This window comes from Scyliorhinus canicula, chromosome 18 (genome assembly GCF_902713615.1).
Source record: "Scyliorhinus canicula chromosome 18, sScyCan1.1, whole genome shotgun sequence".
NCBI lineage: Eukaryota > Metazoa > Chordata > Chondrichthyes > Carcharhiniformes > Scyliorhinidae > Scyliorhinus > Scyliorhinus canicula.
Genome location: NC_052163.1, coordinates 48,648,778 through 48,675,682, shown reverse-complemented (window position 1 = coordinate 48,675,682; position 26,905 = coordinate 48,648,778). Strand labels below are relative to the sequence as shown.

The following is a 26,905-nucleotide window of genomic DNA, read 5'->3' as shown; positions in this document are numbered from 1 at the left end:
CCGGCTTTAGTTTGTCAGACAAAGTTAAACTTATGGTGGTCACTATTTAAACTGTCAGTCTGTTGTAAGGCTTTCTTAGTATTTACTTAAGTGTTGCTCATGTTGTTTTTTTCATCTTCTGCTGCAGAAGTGCACCAGCTTCTCCAAGCCATCCTGGTGTGTTTTCCTCCCACTCCAGCGGTGTACAAACTCCAGAGAGCCTGTCCAGGGAAGGCTCTCCAATCCCCACAGACCACGAATCTAGCACTATGCAACCTAAGTTAGCAGTAATACAAGAGGCACGATATGCTCAGAGTGCACCAGGTGAGTGCTATGCATATCCAAATGTGTATGCCAATGCATTATTCATTAAGCTATTAGTAAGCGGAGGGGGTTCGTTTTATGCAGTAGAAATCTTTCAATTCTTAACCCTGTTATGATATTGAATTTTCCTGTCTCCAAAGTGTACTTGAATCCGAATTTAGTTCTTGTTTTGGTTTTAACATATGTAATGGCTTGTTGCATTTTTACTGGGCTGAAACTCCTAGTCATTCAAACTGACTGACGAGCTGCAAACTATGAAACAATCAAAAATAACTAAACTTCCTTTTTTCACAGAATACATTAAAGACCAGTGTTAAAATCTGCATTTTGGATTACAAAAATCATGCTGGATGAAGCTGAATATCTTTCTTATTTTGATAACTGGTTAGCAAAGTTGTAACAGTGGCATATTAATCTTGTTAAATCAAGGTGTCACATTCATTATCCTAAACAAATGCCCAACAAGTAACTACTGTAAATGTTTGTTACTTGTTTAAAATCCAGAATTCACCCCGGAATATTGAATTAACGTCCTTCAACACTGCCAATTCCTTCATTATGTCAGAGTGTTCAAATCTACATTTCAATCAAACAGTTGCATTGAAACTTGATTCCAGTATCTAAAACGTGTGCACAGCCCTTCCCTCATTTCCCCATCGCCCAGTAAACATTTGGTTTGTATGTATGCTTAAGTTCTGTTACCCTTTTGATACCAGACATGTTGAAATTAATATTTTAAGAGGGCAGCACGGTGGCGCAGTGATTAGTATTGCTGCCTCATGGCGCAGAGGTCCCAGGTTCGATCCCGGCTCTGGGTCACTGTCCATGTGAAATTTGCACATTCTCTCCATGTTTGCGTGGGTTTCACCCCAACAATCCAAAAGATGTGCAGGGTAGGTGGATTGGCCACGCTAAATTGTCCTTTAATTGGAAAAAATGAATTAGGTACTCGAAGTTTCTAATAAAATGTATTTTTTTAAATTAATAGTTTAAGGAAAATTGATCAGGCCTGCCAGGGATATCTGGCTATAACTGGGGGAAACACACTGGACAGTTTGTGTTCTTCTCTCTCTCTCTCTCTCCTCTCTCTCTCTCTCTTCCCTCCCCCCCCCCCCCCCCCCCCCAGCAAGAATAAAGATGGGAAATTGATTGCGTCTGTTTCCTGCAACTCTGTACACAAGTCCAGAAACTTAAAAATTTAGCACTTCAATGTTCCCAGCCCTTCCTCTTGAAATTATTCTGTTTTTGGTATGATTACGAATTCAATAAATAAATAAATATTTCATCAACAGGGAGATCTCTTTTGAGAGGAAATTATGTTCATTTTAAGGAGACGCAGAAAGAAATATGATTCTAAAAATATATATTAATCAGGTATATAAAATCGAGTACATGGTCATGCCCTAAATCTTATCGAATAGTTCCTAAGAAAAATAGGCCACGCTCCACAATTATTGTTGGAAGTATGTGCTCTTCTGCAGTCACTGAAGTCTATTGATAGCAAGAAAGCACAAAACCCTTGGTAAAGGCGGTTGTCATTCACAGCTGTCATGTTGGAAGTCTACTCCAATTGACAGATCATTTCAGCCACATCTGAGTACTAGCTTGAGGCTTGTAAAATGCCAAGTTTCAAGCGGTCATATTCCAAACAAGTTATTTAAGTCAGAACTGCCTCATAAGATGAGAGGGCTATGCCTTGAGTTGAGACTGAGTAGAAAGGGCCTATATTCTCTGGAGTTTAGCAGAAAAAGAAGCAATCTTATTTAAAAATATAAAATTCATCGGGACCATGACCAGGTAGATGTTGAGAGGCTATTGCTCTGACTGGATAGTCTATAACTTGGGGTCACAACCTCAGGATAAGGCACTGGCCACATAGGATGGAGATGAGAATTCTTTCCACTGAGGTTTGTGAATCTTCTGGAATTTTCTACACCGGAGGGCTGTGCCTGCTCAATTGATGAGAATATATTGAAGGCTGAGATTGATAGAAATGTGACCAATAAGTCAGGGCCTTCCAGAACTGTGGGTTGCATCCCCCAGTGGGATTGTCAGCCAAACGTTTGGGACCATGAGCGCAGAGGCAGAAATGGTGGGTGTGAAGCTCAGAAAGTGTGCTCACCTTGCCTCATTATCTAATGGTGGGCATGGCCTATTGGATTGATCCTGGAGGCCAGATTCCTGCTGCAGAATTGGCTGCGAAATGATGGGTGATTTTTTTTCCACTCCAGTTACACTCCCTGCAACTCTGTTACACAAGTCCAGAAACTTAAAAATTTAGCACTTCAATGTTCCCAGCCCTTCCTCTTGAAATTATTCTGTTTTTGGTATGGTTACGAATTCAATAAATACAAGTTTTCGGGTCACATGTAGTCTGGGGCATTAAGATGGGGTCACACTGGGAGAAAAGTTTTAAAAAGCACGGCACTAAGGGAATTGAGGGATTTGGGCATAAAGTGGGAAAGTTAGGGGCTGGTTTAGCACAGGGCTAAATCGCTGACTTTGAAAGCAGGCCAGCAGCACGGTTCAATTCCCATACCAGCCTCCCCGAACAGGCGCCGGAATGTGGCGACTAGGGGCTTTTCATAGTAACTTCATTTGAATCCTACGTGTGACAATAAGTGATTGTCATTTCATTTTCAAGTGGAGTTGATGTTCAAGATTAACTATGAACTTAGAATCCTGGAGCAGGTTCGAGGGCTTTTATGGCCAACCGCTTCTACTTTTTCATGTTCTTATAACTACTGGAGAGATATAAGGAAAGTGGTCAAATGTAACAATTCATGTCATTTGGAATTGGGAACAGGAGTAAGGCCCTTCAGCCCTCGAGACTGTTCGACCATTCAATGAGATCATAGCTGTCATCATAAGGAATGACTTTTCCTGTTTCAATTAATTGAATCTTATGTGTAAGAGGTAGGAGAGCTCCCGTAACAAAGTTAGAGGCTACATTCTCTTCCTGTGGACATTTATTTTGTTTGGGAAGTTATGTTGTCATCTGATCAGCATTTGTTCACATTTACTGAAGATATAATTCATTGGACTTGCTTTTGAAGCAAATGTGAAGTGGGGTATAGCTTTATTGAATGCTCCCTGGTTTTCTGCCAGTGCAACTTTGCATTTGGATTTTGTATTTGTCCTCGGCCCAGCCACCTTCAGCTGCTTCATTAATGACCATCCTTGTATCATAAGATTAGGAGTGGGGATGTTCACCGCTGATGATTGCACAATGTTCAGCATAATCCTCCGATACGGAAGCAGTCCATGTCAAAATTCAGCAAGACCGGACAAAATCCAGGCTTGGGCTGACAGGTGGCAAGTAACTTTCGTGCCATACAAGTGCCAGGCAATGACCTTCACGAACAAGAGAGAATTTAACCATCACCCTTGACATTCATGACATTATCATTACAGAATCTCTCACTATCAACATCCTGGGGTTAACCATTGACCAGAATCTGAGCTGGACTAGCCATCAAACAGGCAACGGCTAGGAATCCTGTCGCACGTAGCTCACCTCCTGACTCCCCAAAGCCTCTCCACTTACATGGATGAGTGCATGTCCAACAGCACTCCAGAAGCTCGACCACCATCCAGAACAAAATAGCCCACTTGCTTGACGCTCCATCCACAAGCATTCACTCCCTCCACCACCGGTGCACAGTTGCAGCAGCAAGATGCACTGCAGGTACTCACCAAGTTTCCTTAGCCAGCAACTTCCAAACCCATGACCCCTACCATCTAAAATGATGAGGGCAGCAGACACATGTGAACCACCACTTAAAAATTCCCCTGCAAATCACTCCCCATCATGACGTTGAAATGTCGTTGGGTCAAAATCCTGGAACTCCCTCCCTAACGATTCACCACATGAACTGCAGCAGTTCAAGAAGGCAGTTCACCAGCACCTTCTCAAAGGCAATTAAGGATGACAATAAAGCTTGCCTAACCAGCAACGCCCTCCTCCCCTGAATGAATTTTTTTTAAATGTGGGCTCACCTTGACTGGCTATCACTTGGGTTTTATTTGATCTGAAGGTAAATATGAGGCTTAATAAGGATCTTATTTTATGCAACACTGCTTCCATTGGTCACTTTTAGAGACTAGTGTTTAATTGATCCTTGGTGGAGCTCTGGGCATTTCCCCAACTGATCACCATACATTCCAGTAGATAGTTAAATATTAGTTCACACTGTGGGATATTCCATATGTTTCTATTTTTTTTATTGGTGTGAGGGGTAACTGGCTTGGACCAGAGTCCATCCTAACTCATGTGTTATGTTGATATTTATTTTTCTGACGGGGCTAAATACATTTTGAGCTTTTATGGATAATTATAATATGTAAGACTGGGGAATTGAATGTTGATAGATACACTCAAAGGCATAAATGTTTGATTATAAAACATTAGATATTTAGGATGTTTTTAATGCCCATAGTTGCGAAATTTATTGAACAAATGATGACTGTATCTTTCTTGATAAGCAATCTTTGAAAGTGGTCAAGTTTTCAATAATCTTAGCAAACCCTAGAATTTATTAATGACACATCAGTGTGTCATATAAAATGCCAAATAGATATATATATATATAGAGTTTATCAAAAAGGTTGAAAAAATATTTCACAATTAATGAAAAATGCACCTCCTCTCTTGGTACAGAGTGGAAAGCATACAAGGCCTTTGTTAGAGGAAGGATAATATATTAATCACCCACGCAGAAAAAGGTGAGCAAGGCTAAGTTAGATCAGTTAGAAAATACTTCAGCAAACCTTAACCTTCAATATGTCAGCAATCACAATGTGCAAGTTGCAGAAATAGTACTAACTGACCACTTAATTTCTTCAAAAATGGAGCTTGTCCACTATCTCTCATGATTCAGATCAGTGGTTTTCAAACTTTTCTGTAGGTTAAGTTTCCCGAAGGGAAATAATCCCACCATTGCAGAACATGATTTATATTGGTGTACAGTAACAGAAACAAAATGGAAATAAGTTAACATTTACAAAAAAAAACAGTGCAGCATTCTTTAGACACTTTCATCGTGGTGAATGATATTCACCGCTACTGTGGGATCCTACAATGGACCCCAGTTTGAAAACCTCTGGTCAAGATGTCAAATGGAAAAACATGTGTTCAAAATGGCACCAGAGCAAATCTAGGTATTGAGGAAAGATTGAAAGCTTATCTTCACTCACCACCTCTAATCTACTATTTCTCTTACCCCCCCCCCCCCCTTCGTGAGTGATTGTGCATACCTCCCTGTTAACTTTTGAGGAAACATGGCTCCAGAAGCCAATATGGCTTCTGTTTATTGGGTGGTGTAGAGGAGTTACACAGGGGTACTCATTATCCCACTCTCGTTTGTCTTTTTAAAAAAATATATATATTTATTCAGGCACTTTCATAAAAACAAACAAACAAAATTATACAACATGATAAATAACCAACACCCCCTCCTCCCGTCCTGCCTTCCCCAGTTTAACACCCTTACCCGCCCCTCTTCCCTTTGCTGACTCCTCAATCCTCCTTAAGGAAGTCAATGAACGGTTCCACCTCCGAGAGAACCCATCAACCGACTCCCTCAGGATGAACTTGACCTTCTCCAGCCTCAGGAATTCTGCTAGGTCACTCACCCACACCCCTGCTTTCGGCGGCTCGGAGACCCTCCATCCAAGTGAAATTTGTCAGGGAGGCAAAGGCCATGACATCGGGTCTTCCGACACCCCAACTATCGCTATAAATTGACTCGGGGCCACCTTCACCGCCCCCCAGCACGGTAGCATTGTGGTTAGCACAATTGCTTCCCAGCTCCAGGGTCCCTGGTTCGATTCCCGGCTTGGGTCACTGTGTGGAGTCTGCACATTCTCCCCGTGTGCGTGGGTTTCCTCCGGGTGCTCTGGTTTCCTCCCACAGTCCAAAGATGTGCAGGTTAGGTGGATTGGCCATGATAAATTGCCCTTAATGTCCAAAATTGCCCTTAGTGTTGGGTGGGGTTAGTGGGTTATGGGGATAGGGTGGAAGTGTGGACCTTGGGTAGGGTGCTCTTTCCAAGATCCGGTGCAGACTTGATGGGCCGAATGGCCTCCTTCTGCACTGTAAATTCTATGATTCTATGAGAACACTGGACATTACAATGGCAAACCGCTGCCAGCACCCCTGCAGCTTCGGACATGCCCAAAACATGTGGATGCGTTTTGCAGACCCGCGCACAGCCCATTTCTATCCTCTACCCCTCAAAAAAAAAACCTCATCTGCGCTAACGTCGTATGTGCCCTGTGAAATACTTTAAACTGGATGAGGCTTTGCCTCACAGACGACGAGAACGTATTCCTCCTCCGCAGGTCCATGGCCCTCGTCCCGGCCTCCACCACCTCCCCACCCAGCACCTCCTCCCACCTCCGCTTTATATCCCCCACCGGGCCCCCCTCCCAATCCATCAGCTCCTTATAGACCTCTGATACTTCTCCTCTCCTTTCGATAGCACCATGTCCTCCAACCCCAAGGGCAGTAGCCCAGGGAAGGACGGCACCTCACTCTTCACAAAATCCCGAACCTGCAGGTCCCTGAAGCCGTTCCCCCAGGACAGTACACAAGTCCTCCAATTTCACGAAACTGCTCCCTACAACAGATCACCAAATCGCTCAATCACTGCCTGCCTCAACTCCCAAAACCTCACATACAGGCCCCCACCCCTATCCCTGCCCCAATACAAACCTGTGATTATCACAGAATGGTGCCCAAACTGAGGAGCCCTCCAGTCCCAAATGCTACCTCCACTGCCACCACACCTACAAGGCCAACACTACCATTGGGTTCACGGAGTACCTGGCCAGCAAGAACGGAAGAGGCGCTGTTAACAATGCACTTAAGCTTGTTGTCCTACAAGAAGCCGCCTTCATACGCTCCAATGCCAACCCCACTACCTATTTCCTAACAATGGCAGCATTCACCATCCAGTAGTAGTTCATTATATTCAGTAACCCCTGCTCCAAAAATAAAGACCCGCAGGTTCTTCCCCGCCCATCCAAACCCAGAGATCAACACATCAACCGCCTTAAAGAACGCCTTCAGGACAAAGATCGGGAGGTTCTGAAATACGAACAGGAACCTAGGCAGCACCGTAATCTTTACTTTCTGGCTGGCCAACAACAATGGCATCATATCCCACCTCTTGAAGTCCTATTTCATCTGCTCCACCAGCCGAAACAAATTTAACTTGTGCAACTGCGCCAAACCCCATGTCACCTGGATACCCAGATACCTAAAACCTGCCCTCGCTTCCTTGAACAGCAACTCCCCTAACCTCGCCTGCTCTCTATCCTCAATCGGGAACACCTCTCTCTTTCTCATGTTCAACTTGTACCCAGAGAGCCAGCCAAATCCTCAAAAACCCCCATAATGTCCCCAGTGCATCCAAGATGTATAACAGCAGGCCTTCTGCCTGTAGCCAAGACAAAAAGGAACGCGGAGAGCGGCCTCGTCCCACGATGCAGCTCGAAATATCCCGAGCTCACCCGGTTCGTTCGCACACTTGCAACCGGTGCCTTGTACAGCAGCCGGACCCAGTCCACAAATACTGCCCGAACTGCCCCAGCACCTCACACAAATATTCCCACTCCGCCCAGTCGAATGCCTTCTCCACATTCATCGCCACTAGCACCTCCACCTCCTGCCCCTCCAGAGGCATCATAATTACACTAAGCAACCGCCTTACATTTGACGATATCTGTCTCCCTTTCACAACCCCATATGGTCCTTGCCTATCACCCCTGGGCCGCTGTCCTCGATTCGTAACCCAACACCTTTGCCAACAACTTGGTATCTACATTCATTAGCGATATCGGATGGTACGATCCACACTGTTTCTGGATCCTTGTCCTTTTTCAATATAGTAAGAAGTCTTACAACACCAGGTTAAAGTCCAACAGGTTTGTTTCAAACACGAGCTTTCGGAGCACGGCTCCTTCTTCAGGTGAATGGAAAGGCTTGTTCCAGAAATGTTTATATAGACACAGTCAGAGATGCCCCGGAATGCGAGCACCTGCAGGCAATCAAATCATCAAAGATGCAGAGAGAGAGGTGACTCCAGGTTAAAGAGGTGTGAATTGTCCCAAGCCAGTTCAGTCGGTAGGCCTCTGCAAGTCCAGGCTTGTTGGTGGGGGCCGAATGTAACGCGACATGAATCCCAGATCCCGGTTGAGTCCGCATTCATGCGTGCTGAACTTAGCTATAAGTTTTTGCTCAGCAATTTTGCGTTGTCGCGTCTCCTGAAGGCCTCCTTGTAGAATGCTGACCCGGAGATCAGAGGCTGAATGTCCTTGACTGCTGAAGTGTTCCCCAACTGGAAGGGAACAGTCCTGCCTGTTGATAGTCGCGACTTCCCTGCCTGCATTGTCCCCATACTCTCCCTCAACCCAATAGGTGCCCCCAATCCCTGCACCAACTCCTCATCCACTCTGGGGAAACTCCACCCCCACCCCAGCCGGGGTTCCGACGAATACCATAACATCATCTGCTATAAAAAGCATGCTCATATACTGGCCCTCCGCAGCAGTCCCACCGCCTTCCCCATGGACACTAATCCAAACACCATCTGGAGCCTCTGCCTCTCATTGAGGCGCCCCACCTCCGGCCCTCTGAATACCCCCTCTCCACTCTCATAACCTCTTCCACCAGCTTTGCCCTCTCTGACAGTTCTGTGTTTTCCCTATGCGCTCCAATTGAAATATTCTCCCCCCCCCCCAAACCACAGCGTGGCAGCTGGGTTCTCCGCTGTGTCGTTGAGCTCCACATACCCTGGGTGGCAGCCCTCACCCGCTCACACACTTCCTCCTCCACCAACAACCCCACATCCAGCTTTCACTGCGAGCGCTAGGCCCCTCCCCCGTTCCACTGGCAAATCCACCCAGTGCGGCATGTGATCAGAGACCACAATCGCCAAATACTCCAAATCGACCAACCCCGCCAGCAATGCCTTATCCAGCACAACACAGCAGATCCGGGAGTTCACCCGGTGCACATGGGAAAACTATGAGAATTCCGTCAGTTTCAGCCTCCCAAACCTCCACGGGTCTGTGTGTGTGTCATCGTTCTCTCTTTCTCTCTTTCCCCCCCCCCCCCCCCCCCCCCCCCCCCCCCCCCCCCCTCCCCCATTCAGTCACTCTGTAAACCGCTTCAGCTCCTTCACCACAGCCGATACCTTCCCCGACCTCCGGCTCAAATGGTCCAAGCTTGGCTCTGTAACAAAGAATCATAGAATTTACAGTACAGAAGGAGGCCATTTGGCCCATCAAGTTTGCACCGGCTCAAGAGCACCCTACCCAGGCCCACATCTTCATCCTATCCCCATAACCCCATCCAACACTAAGGGCAATTTTTGGACATTAAGGGCAATTAAGCATGGCCAATCCACCTAACCTGCACGTCTTTGGACTGTGGGAGGAAACCAGAGCATCCGGAGGAAACCCACGCGCACACGGGGAGAATGTGCAGACAGTGACCCAAGTTGGGAATCGAACCTGGGACCCTGGACTGTGAACCAATTGTGCTAACCACTGTGCTACCGTGCTTCCTTAACTGTAACTGTATTAAAATCCCTTCCCATAATCAACCGATGCGAGTCCAAGTCAGGAATCTTGCCTGGCACCCACCTCATGAAATCTACATAATTCCAATTTAGGGCATAAACATTTACTAGGACGACTGCAACCCGCCAGCTTCCCACTCTCAGTCGCGAAACCCCCCCCCCCCCCCCCCCCCCCGCCCCCGATCGCCACCCGCTTATTCACCAGCACCGCCAGCCCCCTCATCTTCATGTCCAGTCCAGAGGGAACACCTACCCCACCCATCCTTTCTTTAACCTTATCCGGTCATCTATCTTTAAATGTGTCTCCTGCAAAACGACCATGCCTGCCTTCATACTCGGGTGCGTGAACAAACATGACCACTTGGCCAGCCTCTCCCTCGCCCTCTTTTTCTCTCTCTCTCTCTTCCCCCCTCTTCCTCCCCCCACCCCCCGGTCCTGCTTCCCCCAAAAAACACAAAAGGTGCACTCACCCTTGATATTCCCCCCCACAGAGGGACCTGCCCTTCAGACACCCCGCCATCTAAACGAATAGAACATTTCAAGGGGAAAAGTTTCCCGAGAACAAAGAAACCTCCTCATAAACTCCTCCAAAGTTCAATGTTCCCCTTCTCCAGTCCATTGTCCCTCATAAACTCCATCGCCTCCTCGGGGTGCCAAAATAATAGTCATGCCGGCCGGGCTTAGCACCCCGAACTTTACCCTCTTCTTGAGGGTAGCCTTGACCCGATAAAACCCAGCCCTCCTCATCACTAGTTCTGCACACCGAAGAATCTGCTCTTTATCCAGAAAGCGGTACAACCATGCCACCATCGCCCTTGCTGGCTCGCCTGCTTGCGGCCTCCTCATCCGTACACCTGTGTGCTTGGTCGATCTCCAGGGGCCAGTCAAAGTCGCCCATCAACTACTACAACATTTTGCCACATACATCCGGCCTCCATGCCTTTGAGCATCCCACAATTGTCAAATTTTGCCTTCTGGAGCAGTTCTCCAGATCCTCCACCTTCTCCTTCAGCCTCTTCTGGGTCTCCTGCATCATCCCCACCAGGGCCAGTTGCTCCTCGTGCTCCCCCATCACCACCTCCATGTTGTGTACCGCCCGGCCCTGTGACTCCGGCCTCTGCTCCACTCTCTCGATACCTGCTTTAACTGGCTCCACCCCTTTGGCCAGGGCCTCCTTCCTCTGCTGGCTGAACTTACCATTCAGAAATTCCACCAGCTGCTCCGTTGACCACTGGGCGGGCAGATTAGACCCTTTACCCTCTGCCATCTTTTGTGGCGTACCACAAAGACTCTCCTGTTCCAACAGCTTCTTTCTTCTCACCCCTCTCCTAGTTTGTGGATCCATCCACCAGCCAAACCAGAGGATTTACACCTTCTGCGGGTACTCCTATACCGCTCCATCCAAAACTTTGCCCTTTGGACAGGGAAAGGACTGAAAAATATCACCTTGAGTGGGAGCCACCAAATGTGTGACCGCTCACTCCATGCTCACCACCGGAAGTCCCATTGTTCTTTGTCATCAATGTTTTCTGAAGTTGCTATGGTATTCCACAAATAAACACTTTTTTGCAGTGGAATTGATGAAAAAGTATTACATTTTATATAAATATTTGTTGATAATAAATGGGCAGGTCAGCACCTCACTAAAGCTATATGTCCATACCATTATTAAGCTGGTGTTCAGTTTAAAGTAACTTGAAATATAGCTTGTTTAATAATGGTTTGCAAAATTAAATTCACTTGGATGCTGTTGGCTCTTTTACTTTGGGCAAACCCCAGGTTCAGCTTTGATTTTAGCATGAGCATCTTCCTAAGTTTGGAGATATATGGTTAACTTAACCATCAAAGCCTAATCAAATTATAATGGGAAAAGAATACTAATTTATATTCTGGCCAATATATTCAGTTCTGGAAAGCTCACAACTTGGTCGAACAAGATATAATCAAATTGATTCATCAACAGCTGGGATATAAACAGGACGTATGCCTTAACCCTATAAAGTCTGCTCTATCATTTAGTAACATCACAGCTGAACTACTACATCAACTGCACTTCTCTACCCTCATTCCTTTTTCTTTCATGGGATATTTCCATTGTTACCCATGCCTAATTTCCCTTGGCTTGCTGGGTCATCTGTGAGGTCATTTAAGAGTCAACCGTAAGCTGTGGTTCTGGAGTCAGAAATAAGCCAGACCAGGTAAGGATGGCAGATTTCCTTTCCCAAAGACCATTTGTGAACCTGATGAGTTTTTATGATTATGATTGCGGAGACTAGTTTTCAATTACAGATTTTGTGAATTGAATTTAATTCCACCTGTGGTGGGATACGAAACCATGTCCCCAGAACAATAGCCTGGGCGTCTGGATTACTAGTGCAGTAATAATAGCATTCCACCCCAAATTTCCTTCGTACCCAATCTCACATTGAACATATTTCTTGACTGAACATCCACAGTACTCTGTGGTGGAGAATTTTAAAGATTCCACAGCCACTCCTCTTTCTTTCCCCACCCCTCTTCCCCCTCCCCCCACCAAACCCACTAAGTTAAGAGGTTTCACCTCTTCTAAATGGCCTTCCCCTGAGACTGACTCCTAGTGCTAGACTGTTCATCTTGGACAGCAGCACTTCAGCGTCTTATCCTGTCATACCCTCGTAATCACTTCGCATTATTCTAAACTCCAGAACAGCTGGGCAAACTCTATTCAGTCTTTCCTCAAAGCCCTCTCATCCAGGAATCAATCTAGTGAACCGTCATTTGCACCGCCTCTGAGGCAAGTCTATTCTTCCTCAGGTAAGGAGACTAAAATTGTACGTAGTACGTATATAATCCTTATAATTTTATAATAATTATACACCAATATAATTGCAGTAATACTATTGCTCTCCAACTCCCTTGCAATAAGTACATGGATATAGGGATAGTGTGGAAAAATAGCATTGGGGTAGATGATCAGCAGTGGCCTGGTTGAATGGCTGAGCAGGCTTGAGAGACTGAATGGCCTACTCTTCTTGTTTTCGATAATCTTTAAGGCTACTATACCATCACTGTACTAATTTATTGCTGTACCTGCATGTTAATTTTCTGTGGTTCGTTTGGAAAGCAACCTCTCCACCCTATGCCCTGGCGTGGCGGGGGGACCTGTTGGAATTCTTGATCCTTGAGAAGGTGAAGTTTGAACTGAGGGGAAGGACGGAGGGGTTCTACAAGTCAGGGGCGTTATTCATTATGCACTTTCAAGAACTGGATAACATCGAACATTAGTTGGGGCGGAGGGGGGCTGTGTGTATTAAGGGTGACTATGGGTAATCCTTGATTCCTTTTTGTGATTTGTTTATGTAAACATGTGGGCTAATGTTTGGGGGTTGGTGGGAGGACGGGATCGTTGTTATTGATATGGGGATTGACACATTTGTTGCTGATTATTGTTTATTGTTGGTGGGTGTAAGTTTGGGAGAAAATGTGAAAAAGGAGGAGAATAAAAATATTTTTTTTTAAATAAATAAAATTCTGTGGTTCATACAAAGACCCCCAAATCCTTTAGTATACCAACTTTTTCAAGTCCTTCACCTTTTTTAATTCTGCTTTTACCCTTCTTCCCACCAAAGTAGTTAATTTCACACTTGCCACATTATACTCCATCAACCACCTTCTGTCTAATCACATAACTGGTCAGTGTTCCTTCTGACACTGTTTTTGTATCCTCCTCACAGCTTACTTTCCCAGCTAGCTTTGTATCATCAGTAAACATGTAATTATGACAAATGCAGAAAATCCTGGAAGTAGGCAAAAAACTACCTGCTTCACCTGAATATTTCCAGCATCTTCTGTTTTTATTTCAGATTTCCAGCATCTACAGTATTTTGCTTTTGTATATATTACACTCCATCCACTCCTCTAAGTCATTGATACAGATTGTAAATAGCTGTTCTTTGTGGCACTCCACTAGTTGCACCCTGCCATCCCAAAAATTGTACATTTAGTTTTTGTTTTCTGGTCTATAATCAATTCCCAAGCTGTGCTAATATTTGACGATCTGTTTATTCCTATTCTGTTTTCATCCTGTAACCAATTCCCAATCTCTATTAATATATTGTGCCCAGTCCCATGAGCCCTAATATTGAGTAACAACCTCATGTGTGATTTAATACCATCTAAAAATCCAAATAAGCTACATTCACCGGATCCTCCTTAACTACCCTACGAGTTGCATCCTCGAGAAAGTAAAACATTTATCGATCAGTATTTTGTTTTCATAAAACTGTGTTGGCTCTGCCTAATTATTGTGGTTTATTTTCTCTAAACACCGTTGCCATGTCCTTGGGAAAAGTTTCTAGCATTTTCCAAATGTTGCCAGTATTTTGTCTTTAAGCCCTTTGGTTCACCGGAATTTCCAGTATACTCCCTGTGTCCTTTAATGTGAGGACAGAAAATTAACATGCAGGTACAGCAATAAATTAGTACAGTGATGGTATAGAAGCCTTAAAGATGTTCAACATCTCTGTCATTGCTTAATTCACATCAGAATTTTTCCTGTTTCTCCCTCTTTTAAGTAGCCCATGTTTACTTTTACTAATCTCTTCCTTTTTTGTAAATTTGTAAAAGTTCTTGCAATATGATTTCATATTTCTTGCTAGTTTACTCATTTTATTTTCTCACACTTTTATCAATTTCTTGGTCACCATTTGCTGATTTTAAAACCTTTGCAATCCTCAGGCTTGCTGTTCTTCTTGGCAGCATTCTAGGCTACTTTTAAACTAAAACTACCCGTGACTTCTCTCGTTAGCAATTGCTCTACCGATTTTAGGGTGAATTTTAATCCAATATATATTAATTAAGAATTGTCTCTTTTAAGTGTTTGCCATTGCTCATCAACTTTAGTATCTTTTACTTTAATTTTCTAATCTACCTCAGCCAATTCACTCCTCATATCTCCATAATTGGCTTTGTTTAAATTTATAGTTTGATTTAACCACCCAACAATTAAACTTAATATGAAATTATCCTATTAGATCATTAATCAACTCATTGCACCACACTAGATCTAAAATAACCTGTACCTTGGTTGATTCCTTGATGTATTGTTCCAGAAAACTGTCTCAAATGCATCCATGAACTTGTTTTTCAGCTATTTTTGCTGTTTGGTTTGTCCAGTCTATAAAGATTTTTAAGCCTGCCACAATTATTACCATATCCTGGTAACATGCTTCTCTAATTTCCTAATTTAGACTCTTGACGGACACCATGATTACTTTGATTAAAACAAATTACTGTGGATGCTGGAATCTGAAACAAAAGGTGCTGAACAATCTCAGCAGATTTGACAGCACCTGTGGAGAGAGACTAGAGCTCACGTTTCGAGTCTGGTTGACTCTTTGTCAGAGTTCGAGAGAACTGGAAATAGGATCAAGTTTATACTGTTGTGTGTGTGGGGGGTGGGTAGTTCTGGAGCAGGAGGCTAGTTAGAGGTCCAGCAGTAGGTGGAGATTGAAAAATATGTTGTGGACAAAGGAAATGTAAATGATGGTGATAATGACTAAGAAGGGAAGAAGGGTGCTGATGAGAGCAACAGGTGAGTTGAAATGGCAACCGCTTTGCAAAACACCATCCATGGATCTACAAGGAGGACCCAGACCTTCCTGTCGTTGCCATTTCAACTCACCGTCCTGCTCTCGTGTCTACTTGTCCACCCTTGACCTGCTGCAATGCCCCACTGAAGCCCAACGCAAAATGAAGAAACAGCACCGATATTTTCCGATTAGATATGTTACAGCCTTCCGGACTTTGAGTTCAACAGCTTCAGACTGTGAACTCTCTCCTCCAACTTCACCCCATTTTTATTTCTAATAAGTTATTTTAATTTCTTCCATTGATCCATTTTTCCCTCAACACTGTCTCCCCTCCCCTCACTAGGGCCATTTGTTCCCTGGTCCAGGTTGTAAGTTGTCCTTTAACACACAGCTTATTTCTGTTCTGCCATTACACATTCTGCTCTCTTAATGTGCCACTATCAGCACCCTTAGTTATTATCACCACCATTTACATTCCCATTGTCTTTTTGTCCATGATATCTTTGTCAATCTCCACCTATTGCTGGCCCTCTGCACGCCACATGCTTTCTCTCTCTCTCTCTCTCTCTCTCTCTCTCTCTCTCTTTTCCCCCCCCCCAGATCTGCTGAGATTGTCCAGCTTTTTGTGTTGACCATGGTTACCTTCATGGAATCTATAAACTATTACCAGTGTTTGCTGCCCTTCAGTCTGATATCCTGGGCGAAGATCTATTCTCTCCCCTGTCTTATCCCATTCCCACCGTCTTTCCTGTTTGCCTATCTCTTCTAAAAATTGAGATTATTAAGTGCTAATGTTTCACTTGGCTCAGGCAGTCAATCAAAGATTATCTTTTGAAGTTCTTTTGGATTTGTACCCTAGTTCCTCAAGCACCTCAGAACCTCCTTACTAGCAATGCCATTTTTTCCTATGTGGACCATAACAATTCTCTCCCTTCTTTGCTACATCCTTCCATAGCCCTGAAGAACTCTGGTACCATTCAGACAACACCGCCTCCTTGCAGCTTCAGAGAACAGAGACTTATTTTCTTCTCCACCGCTGCCACATTCCTACGTTGCCCCAGTTGGATGGTGGACAATACCACCCTGCCATGGTCAACTTATCGTTCTTCCTGCAATTTTTGTTCTTATCCACACTGGTAACAAGTACCTTTTATGTGCTGGAACATGACATGAGACTCCTCAACTACTGCATCTGGAGCCTCTTTATAGAAACATAGCAGGAGGAGGCCTTCAACTCTGCTGCGCCATTTATTATGATCATGGCTGATAATCCAACTCAATACCTGATCCCGGCTTCTTTCTCCCCCCCCCCCCAAAAATATCCTTTGATCCCCTTCGCCCCAAGTGCTATATCTAACTGCTTCTTGAAAACATCCAATGTTTAACTTCAACTGCTTCGTGTGGTAACACGTTCCACAGGTCGACCACTCTCTGGGTGAAGAAATTTCCCTTCTCTGTCATAAATGATCCACTCTTTATCCTCAGACTGTGACCCCTGATTCTGGACACCCCCACCATTGGGAGCATCCTTATTGCATCTACCCTGTCTAGTCCTGTTAGAATTTCATAAGTTCTTATGAGATCCCCTCATTTGTTTGAACTCCAGTAAATACAATCCTTTTTTTAATTAAGTTAGAGTACCCAATTATTTTTTTCCAATTAAGGGGCAATTTAGCCTGGCCAATCCACCTAACCTGCACATCTTTGGGTTGGTATGAAACCCATGCAGACACAGGGAGAATGTGCAAACTCCTCATGGACAGTGACCCAGGGCCGGGATTTGAACCCAGGTCCTCAGCACGATAGACAGCTGTGCTATCCACTGTGCAACGTGCCCCGCGAATACAATCTTAACCGGCACAGTCTCTCCTTATACATTCGTCATGCCATCCCAGGAATCAGTCTGGTAAACCTTCGCTACACTCCTCAAAAGTAAGACCAGAGTCACACACTCCTGCCCCGGGTCACCACCTAACCTAAGAAATGTTACTGCTTCTAGGGCAAAATGTCCAAATAACTATTTTCCCCTTCCTGATTCATTGCAGTGTCTACGGCTCAGATGTCAGATTAACAACGCTGGGCCAAAGTTCCTAGAATTGCAGAAAGTTCAAGTTGCCTGGAATCACACTCATCTCCACCAACTCTGCAGATGTGGCAGAACTTCTTCAATTCAATGCAATCTCTGTACAACCTTACTTTATACATTATTATTTTAAGTTTTATGTAATTCATTTACTTATCTTATCCTAAACTAATCTAACTAGAGGGAAATGGCTCCATCTCCCTCTGCACTTGAGTTCCCACTCTCTCCAAATGATCAATTTCTCACTCCCCATTGCACTCAGTTAATGTTGCACTCTTGTGCCAGAGCACCATTTGAGGCACTCGCAAGTTACACCTGCGCAGTCAACTTTCAGCTCATGTCATTGCCCCCATTCAGACAGCACATACAGCTGGTTGACTCTTTAAAAATTGTGAAGCTTTTGACAGTTAATATTTAAGATTAAATTTCTGTGTGAACCACTCACAAACTTAAGCACCCCACTCTCACCAGGTTCTCAACTTTGCACTCTTTGCAATGCACTCAGTTAATGTGCTCTTGCGCCTTGGCTCACTTTAGTAGAGTTGGGGCCAATACAATCTGAACGAGCATTTACTTTGTCTTTTCTCCATACCTGCACCACATCTACATTTCTCAATGTATTCTTGACCATGATATAATTCTGGTCCTTCCTCAGTATGTTTGATTTATATTGAAAGAGCCTATTATGAATAACCCCACATTTGACTAAACATGTTTCTCTCCGTGTAAGTAAAAGCCAAAACTTTAAACATGCAGAATCTATATGGATATTATAATGGCACTGATTACGGTTCAGTTGTGAAATAGTTTGAGGATAATAATGTCAATAATCCAGCTTTGATCATTGAATAATTTTTGAGTAGTCTAACAAGTGAGCTTAAGCCAATCTAATTGCGGACAATTTCAAAAGTGTCTTTTGGAAGAAAATTAGCACAAATCTGTTTCATGGCATTTTACAGTATTTTTAGCCAAATGTAATATTTTATGGTGAGGATATGATAACTGGAAAGATAATTTTCAAACTTGTCATTTACTTTGCTGTCAAACTTTGAATTATTTATTGTAGTAAAGGATAGGCTGGGTATCAGGTATCATCCATTAATATATTTTCGAAATGTTTCCAACTTTTTATAATAGATGTGTGCAGAAATTTTTACAATTTTTTTTTTCTTATCCTCAGGATCACCTCTGTCCGCTCAGCCAGTTTTAATTACCGTCCAACGCCAAATTTCACAGTCCATGAAACCTGTCACGTATACTGTGGCCACTCCTGTTACATCAACGTCCCAGCAGCCCATGTTGCAAACTGTTCATGTGGTTCATCAGATACCCGCTGTATCTGTTACAATGGCTAGTCTGGCAGCAAACAGCTACACTGTAGCAAACCAGGCAATGGTGACACAGGCCATGGTCAGCCAGGCTAAAATGGAGCGGTCAGAAAATGGAGAACATAAAGAAGTGAAAGGTAACAGGAGTTAGAATTTTCAAATGGCAGCGCCTTGATATAATGTGCCAAATCATTGCTGTATATTCAGGCAAGATCGTTATCAAATATGTTGCATTCCCATGTTCTGCTGGTCAAGCCTTTCAGTGACTCATAAAACCTACATGCAAAAGTACTATCAATTGGATTTGGAGCAAGATATAGAAGAAGGATAAAATTGGTATTGAAAGCAAGGTGGGAGGTTACATTGAATTTTGAAAGTTATACATTTTAAGACTTAAATGTGTAACATTTTATCTCGTACAATAATCGCCCTGGTGGAAAATATTTGAGTTGTAACCAAATCTGTTCTCATATTTGCATTCTGAATATTTCCTCCCAAATAATAATAATGAAAATGGAACCTGTGTAGATTAGTGCTCACATTTTCATTTCTGTGCTTTGTTACAAAAATGTTTGCATGTTTATATCTGAATCTTTCATGGGAGAAGAGAACAAGAAGCAATGCATATCAAGGAATGCAGCAGTACTCTATTGGAAAAGAAATGGGAGCATCGTTTTACAATCAGAGATAAATGTATTTTTTGCGATACAGTTTGATATGTGACACTATTTCTTCCCTTCTATTTTGCAGTCAAAGTGGAGCCTATTCCTGCAATTGCACCAGCTTCGATAGGCACAGCAAGTCGCTTCATTCAAACTTCACAGGGTACACCCATACAGACAGTTACTATACTACAGCAGGCTCCTTTGGGCCAGCACCAGTTACCCCTTAAAGCAGTTGCACAGAATGGAACGCATGTGGTGCCCATCTCTTCAGCAACACAAGGACAAGCTAACACTGGTAATATATTTTTGTAAATTTGACTATACATCACATTTCTTTCACCTATGAAATATAAATACCGGCCAATAGTTGAGGTTTTAGGGCATTTCCAATTTGGGATGTCCCAAAATACTCCCGTAACAAGAACACAGGAACAGTAGTATAGGATGTCCCAAAGTATTCACCAGCTGATGTAGTAACATAACAAGAACATAGGAACAGTAGTATACCATTTAGTCTGTTGAGTTTGATGCACTATTCATTAAAATTGTGGCTGATCTGCAACCTATAACGCCATAGACCCATCTTTGCTTTGCATATCCCTGAATGGTTTTGGATGATAAAAATCTTATCAATTGCGGAGTTAAATTCTACAATTGTTCCACCATCGATTGCCGTTTACAGAAGAGAGTTCCAAACTTCTACCATCCTTTCTGTGTGGAGGTGTTTCCTGAAAGGTCTGGCTGGATCGAATGCCCCCTGGTCCTAGAGTCTTCGAGCAGTGGCATTGGTTTCTCTCTCTCTACCCTTCCTATTCCCCTTGAAGCACAGTTGCAGTGATTATGTAAAACATGCAGCCCGGTCCCACAAACAGTAATGAGATAATTTATCAGATAATCTCTTGTTGCTTGAGAGAGAAATGGCCGCAGAATGAACTCCCATTTCAAACATTGCCATTGGATCTTTTACACCCACCTGAGAGGTGGGATAAGGTCTCAGTTTAACATCCCATCTGAAAACTGGCACAGCAGAATAATGCAGTACCTCAATACAGCTCTGAAGCCTAGGTATATCCAAAGGTCTCTGAACTGGAGCTTGTATATATCAGAGGTGAGTGCTGTCCCTGAGCCAAGGTTGAAACCCGTTTCGAAAATATTTCCCGGGAAATTGAATATTCCGTTAAAAGACATAATTAGATGTTAGCTGCATGAGGTGATCATTTATACAAAATTATGTTTTCAACTCTTTAGAGCTTTGTTCACTGAATGCTGGCCCAATATTTACAGTATGCCTGCATTACCTGCTATTAAGCTTTCACAGGTAATGAGGAAGATCTGAATTATTTGTCTTTCAGATGAACAGGACAGCAGTATTAAATCATCCCCTCTCGGGGGAGAGGGTGGAAACAATTTTTTAATGGAAATTAGAGAATTTGTATAGAGCTCACTTAGTACATACAAAATCCCAGTTTAATCTAGCATAATATAAAGCAAAGAAACCTGGTTACCAAACTTTTTGGACAAAAGCCATGTATCTTTCAGGCTGAAGAGGTTTGGTTTAACCACTTCACCGTGGGTCAATTATAGGGAGGAGTGTTATATCACAAAACATAAACCAATAAAATTTTGTCACGCTTCATCAAAGTATTTGTGCAGCAGTAAATGTTTTAAAAGTCCCTCACTTTGGGAATTCATGAAAGGCTAGATAATGGTGACTTAAAGAATTTGTGGCAGAAAGCACTGACATGTTAATGATAATACAACAATTAAAGATATCACTAATCTGCACCATTTATTGTTCAAAAGCTGCCAACTAAGCATGAATGATTGCAGCTTTTTGTACCGATTATTACGATCCATTTACCTGCGTATACATGAGGTGGCATTTGGCACTCGGTCTTGTTTGATCCTATTTCAGCTACTTTTTTTGGATGATGGACAGAGAAATTTGTAAGAATTCCTCATCCTTCTTTTAGTTTTATCTAACAGTATCAAGGCACATCCAAGCAATATTCTTTTGAGATTTCCCTCCCATTCTTTCTGACTTTCTCCAGCTAAAGTTGCAATCATTTACCGATATTCAGGATTTTGCTGATGAGCTCAAGGACAGCACTCTCTCGGTAACACTGTCATCACTTTGCAGCTGAAGGGTTCCTCATTTGCTGTCTTTTTGTGGTGATGACATAGTTGAACAATTTTCCACCTGGTCAGTTAAATGCCAGCATTGTAGATGTACTGAAATACTTTGGCTAGAGGCATGGATACTTCTCAAGACCATCCTCAGAACTAAAGTTGGGATACTGTTGGGACCCATAGCCTTTGCTGCATCCAATATACTCAGTCATTTCTTGATATCGGATTGCGCGAATCACCTGTAATGGACTCTCATCTCAACTTGGCGCCATTACCAGGGGATACACGGACTAACAGATTCAAAAACAGCTTCTTCACTGCTGTTACCAGACTCCTAAGCGACCCCCTAATGGACTAATCTGATCTCTTCACACACCTTCTCTACTCCTGTATGCTTCACCCGATGCCTTTGGCTGTATATTTGCATTGTGTATTTTTGTTTGCCCTATTATGTATTTTCTTTTTGTACGGAATGATCTGTCTGAGCTGCACGCAGAACAATACTTTTCACTGTACCTTGGTGCACGTGACAATAAACAAATCAAATCCAATTGCATGCCCAAGCATCTACCCTTCGAGCCACCTACTTCTGCCAAATCTAATAACCTGTGGCAATTGAAGATACAAGAGGATTACCTGGTTCAGTTGAAAAGATTTCATGAAAGTCTTGCATCTGATACTATTGCGACTTGGTGACTGCAGTTGTCAGAGTGAATTTTATCTGCTCTTTTCTGTTATTATAAAATATTCCAGAAGTTGACAGACTCCAAAACTTGGTTAACCCTTTTTACTGTTATAACCCCAAAATTCAGTCTGATTTATTTTTTAGGTAGAGGGTATTTCTTCTGAAGTTAATAAACAATGGTGGAATCTGTCGCTTGATTGCCTTAGAGCAGTGTTTTTCAAACCTTTTTGCCCGGGACTCAATTTTACCAACTGGCCGACCTTTGCGACCCACGCCGGCCAACCTTCCCAACCCACCATTTTCTCTTACCTTTAATGTGAGAGTTGAGCCTGGCCTTATAATCTATAGTCTAGAGTAGCGAAAAATGAGAAATGACCTTATTGAAACAGACATTATTTGCTCCGGGCTCTACAGAGCAGATGTAGAATGTAAGTTTTCCTCTGATGGGTGGTTTACAGCCTGGGGTCTGCAAATTACAATGCGGCAATTTTAGACATAGATGAGGAGGAATTACTGAACTTAAAAGTATTGTGAATCTTTTTAATCTCTAAAATTCACTATCCGAGAGAGTTCTGTTCTGCAGGCTCAGCCATTGAGCATATTCAAGACAGATGCAGGAAGACTGAATTGAATTATTTTTTCAAATATTTTCCTGGGTCAGCGCGCTGACATCAGGAGGAGTTGGTGTTTCGCTCTGGGCATGCGCACTGATGAGCGGGCACACATGCATAGCGCACCTGCATTTTAAAGCCGTATACAGCCGGCATTTTTAAAAGCTGGCTGCTGCGGCCATTGCACCTGATTTCCTGCAATCGGATTTCTGCCGCCACTCTCTTGGCCCCCAGGCATGCCTTAGAGAGTGTATGAATTATTGAAGAATATTACTGTTGTACTATTGAGAATAAATTGGCCTCCAGTTAAACAATCTTCATTCTTGCTGCTCTGTTACTGAAATTACACCCGAGGCCCAAAAGATGGGAGACAAATGGCAATTATTTCAAATGAAGCTAAAAGGTAGATTTGTTTTCAATTAAGCATAACATTGTTTGTTCATTCATTTACTGGGAAGCATTCTCCACCAATGTGCTCAGCTGACCTCACACTCTTTAAACCTGAAAGTTATGTTAATTGGCACTTGTTTCTTTTAAATATAAATTTAGAGTACCCAATTTGGTTATTTTCCAATTAAGGGACAATTTAACGTGGCCGATCCACCTAACTTGCACAGCTTGAAACCCACGCAAACACTGGGAGAATGTGCAAACTCCACACGGACAGTGACCCAGAGCAGGGATCGAACCTGGGACCTCGGAGCCGTGAGGCCGCAGTGCTAACCCACTGCGCCACCGTGCTGCCCTAATTGTCACTTGGTTAATGTATTTTTGAGTGTGTCTTTATTTTGGGGAAAATAATTCAATATGCACAGAAGAGCCTTTTATGCCAAATATTAATGATCTTTATTGTCCCAAGTACATTAACACTGCAATGAAGTTACGATAAAAAGCCCCTAGTCGCCACATTCCAGCACCTGTTTAGGTACACTGAGAATTCAGAATGTCCAAATTACCTAACAGCGCATCTTTCGGGACTTGTGGGAGGAAACCGGAGCACCCAGAGGAAAGCCATGCAGACACGGGGTTAACGGGCAGATTCCACACAGACAGTGACTCAAGCCAGGAATCGAACCTGGGACTTTGGAGCTGTGAAGCAACAGTGCTACCAACTGCTACCATTCTGCCCATAAAAGAGAGAACATGTGTGAATTAAAGCACGTTCAAGCATTTACCTTGGCGATTATCCTGTTGCTTTTGGCTAGGAGACTCGCTCACTAGATAGGTTATGTGCTCCCAATCCATATCCATCTTAAAATGCCTGTAGTCAACTTCAGTCAAGGTATGTTATCTTGTTACAATGTGCATGTTATCACAGAATAAAGAGAAAATAACTAAAATCTTGTTTTGCCACTTGATGTTTTTTTTTAAAAACTTGTCAACACCTCATTGAAATGTTAGGTAAGCACGGTGGCACAGTGGTTAGCACTGCTGCCTCACAGCTCCAGGGTCCCGGATTCAATTCCGGTGTTTGGTGACTGGAGTTTTCACTTTCTCCCCGTGTCTGCATGGGTTTCCTCCGGGTGCTCTGGTGTCCTCCCACAGTCCAAAGATGCGCAGGTTAGGTGGGGCTGTTTAGCACAGGGCTAAATCGCTGGCTTTGAAAGCAGACCAAAGGCAGGCCAGCAGCACGGTAGATTCCCGTAACAGCCTCCCTGAACAGGCGCCGGAATGTGGTGACTAGGGGCTTTTCACAGTAACTTCATTTGAAGCCTACTTGTGACAATAAGTGATTTTCATTTTTCATTTCAAATTGCCCCTTAGTTTCCAAAAGGTATGGGGGGGTTTAGTTGGTTACGCTGGTAGGGTGGAGGCATAGAGTGCTCTTTCCAAGGGCCGGTGGGCCGAATGGCATTCTTCTGCACTGTAAATTCTATGATAAGTTGGTAATAACACTTGTTTGTAACTTGGCTTTGTAACAGTGGCTATTTCCCACCATGAATTCAAGGGTAGCCAGGTCCTTCCCCTTATCTCCCAGCAGAAGCGGACTTGCCTTGCAGTGTTTAAATAAAAATGCTTTGAAATGAAAACCAAATACTGATCACATACGCAGCAGGTCTGCATCGCAAAGAGAAATAATTGATCAAGAATTCCATTGTAACCAAGCCTACATTAGAACTCAGTTTTATCTATTTCAGAGTTTGTAATATTTGGTTTCATTTATTTTTTAATAAAAATGAAGCAAAATTATTTAACGTTATTTAGGCATGAAACTAAATTAGAACTCTAATTCAAGTATTTCAAAGGACCCTTTTAATAATTGTGGGAGACTTTTAATAATTGTGCAAAAATATCAAGGTAAACTTGATAGGAATTGACTCCTTAAACAGGTCTATAAATGTTCTATTCTGTTTTTTCCTGCAGCTGCTGCAAGCCCATTACACATGTTGGCAACCCATGCCTCCGCATCAGCATCCCTTCCCACAAAACGCCAAAACGGAGACCAAGGAGAACAGCCAGAGATTAAACGTATCAAAACAGAAGATGGAGAAAGCATACTTGTTGCTGTCAAAGTGGAAACCCCAGCTGTGGCTGCAAGTGTGCACAACAGCCAAAACTAAAGACTGGGGAATGGGAAACGATGCTTAATTTTTATCAAATGCAAGGTGCCAAATGGACAAGTCTAACTTAACATCTAGAACTCCAGAATGTGTTGACTCTTTATGGGTTTTGGGGACCTGTATGAGCGACTAAACTGTAGCACTGAGAAACAGGAAGCCTTAAAACACAGGAATAAATTAAAGAAACTGAACAAATTTAAAACGTGACTCCCCTCATAAGAGGCTGTTCCTCCTTCTCAACTACCTCAGTGCTCACTGGGAAAGGGAGACGGAAAGGGCCACAGCTAGCCACGCACATCTGTCGTTCTCCATCAGATACTTACAGACTTGAGCAGACCAGTGTGACGTTAGCATGGCAAGTGCTTACTGTACACCAATTACAAAAGATTGTATATTACATAAAGGAAACAAAGGTGTGGACCCATTTCCTACATCTGGCAGCTAGCCTTTAATGACCTACCTAATGCAGTTGTTAGTAAATATGCAGTATTTTGTTCATATGTGGAATTAGGATATTTCTGGGCGTATTTCATTTCTGCAGATGAAAATGGGGTTACTATCATTTCAGATCACTCCATTTTATATTTCAGAAGCTTTGGAATCACAACTGTTTTCGTACGTAAATTTAATTTTATGTTCAGTGAAAATGAATGTAGTTATGTTTTTTTAAAATAACCAATGGAGTGGTTAAAAGTTTACTTCAGTCTGTTTAAATCCAGATAAATCTACTTTACACCTGCAGGTTTTCATATTTTAACAGATTCCTGATGAATTTAATCAATTTTTATTAATGTGTAGTGATCAAATGCTTCGGGTTTGCATGTTTTGGGCAAGAAGCCATTGTAACTGAGCCGTTACCCTGACCTAAATGAACAGCTATTAATTTGACCGGCGCTGCACTTACCTACTGCTTATTTGCTTTCTTTGCTTATTTGTTACTTTGTGTTGACATTGGCTATTCCTGGCTTGGTTTTGCAGGCTATATTTCAAATGAAAAGAAGAAAAACACACTGCTGCAAACTGTTTATTTAAGAGGAGGAGGGAAAAAAAGTGCATATCTGTTCTGGGCTATTGGGACCTGGTAACTGTTGCTAAAATTCAAACTGCAGAATAAAAACCTTGTTTAATTATGAAGTCCATGTAGTCAGGGTTACAAATATTCAAAATGTGAATGGGCACAAAATATGTTTCCATGGTATGTATGTGTATGTCTACGAAGTCCATTTTTCTCCACTTCCCAACAGTTCTTGGTGGCTTTTATTCAAAGGGTAGCTATGCTGTACAGACCACTCAGATACCATGTTCAGTTCTAGGTCTGCTGAATTAGGTGATCTCAGTTGGGCCCTCTTAGTGGATTTCACCGACCAGTTTCACCGCTCATT

General features: G+C 43.0%; 1 protein-coding gene across 2 annotated transcripts in view; it reads left to right on the top strand.

The window, feature by feature from the left end:
- The window catches only part of LOC119953660 (forkhead box protein K2-like), a 134,185-nt gene extending 107,528 nt beyond the window's left edge, over positions 1 to 26,657 (top strand). For both annotated transcript variants that reach the window (XM_038778148.1, XM_038778147.1), the window contains exons 6-9: positions 128 to 303; positions 18,724 to 19,008; positions 19,622 to 19,831; positions 25,327 to 26,657. In XM_038778148.1, coding sequence (XP_038634076.1) covers positions 128 to 303; positions 18,724 to 19,008; positions 19,622 to 19,831; positions 25,327 to 25,523 — 868 coding nt within the window. In that variant the 3' untranslated portion in view covers positions 25,524 to 26,657. The remainder of the gene's footprint in view (positions 1 to 127; positions 304 to 18,723; positions 19,009 to 19,621; positions 19,832 to 25,326) is intronic.
- Positions 26,658 to 26,905: the final 248 nt, after the last annotated feature.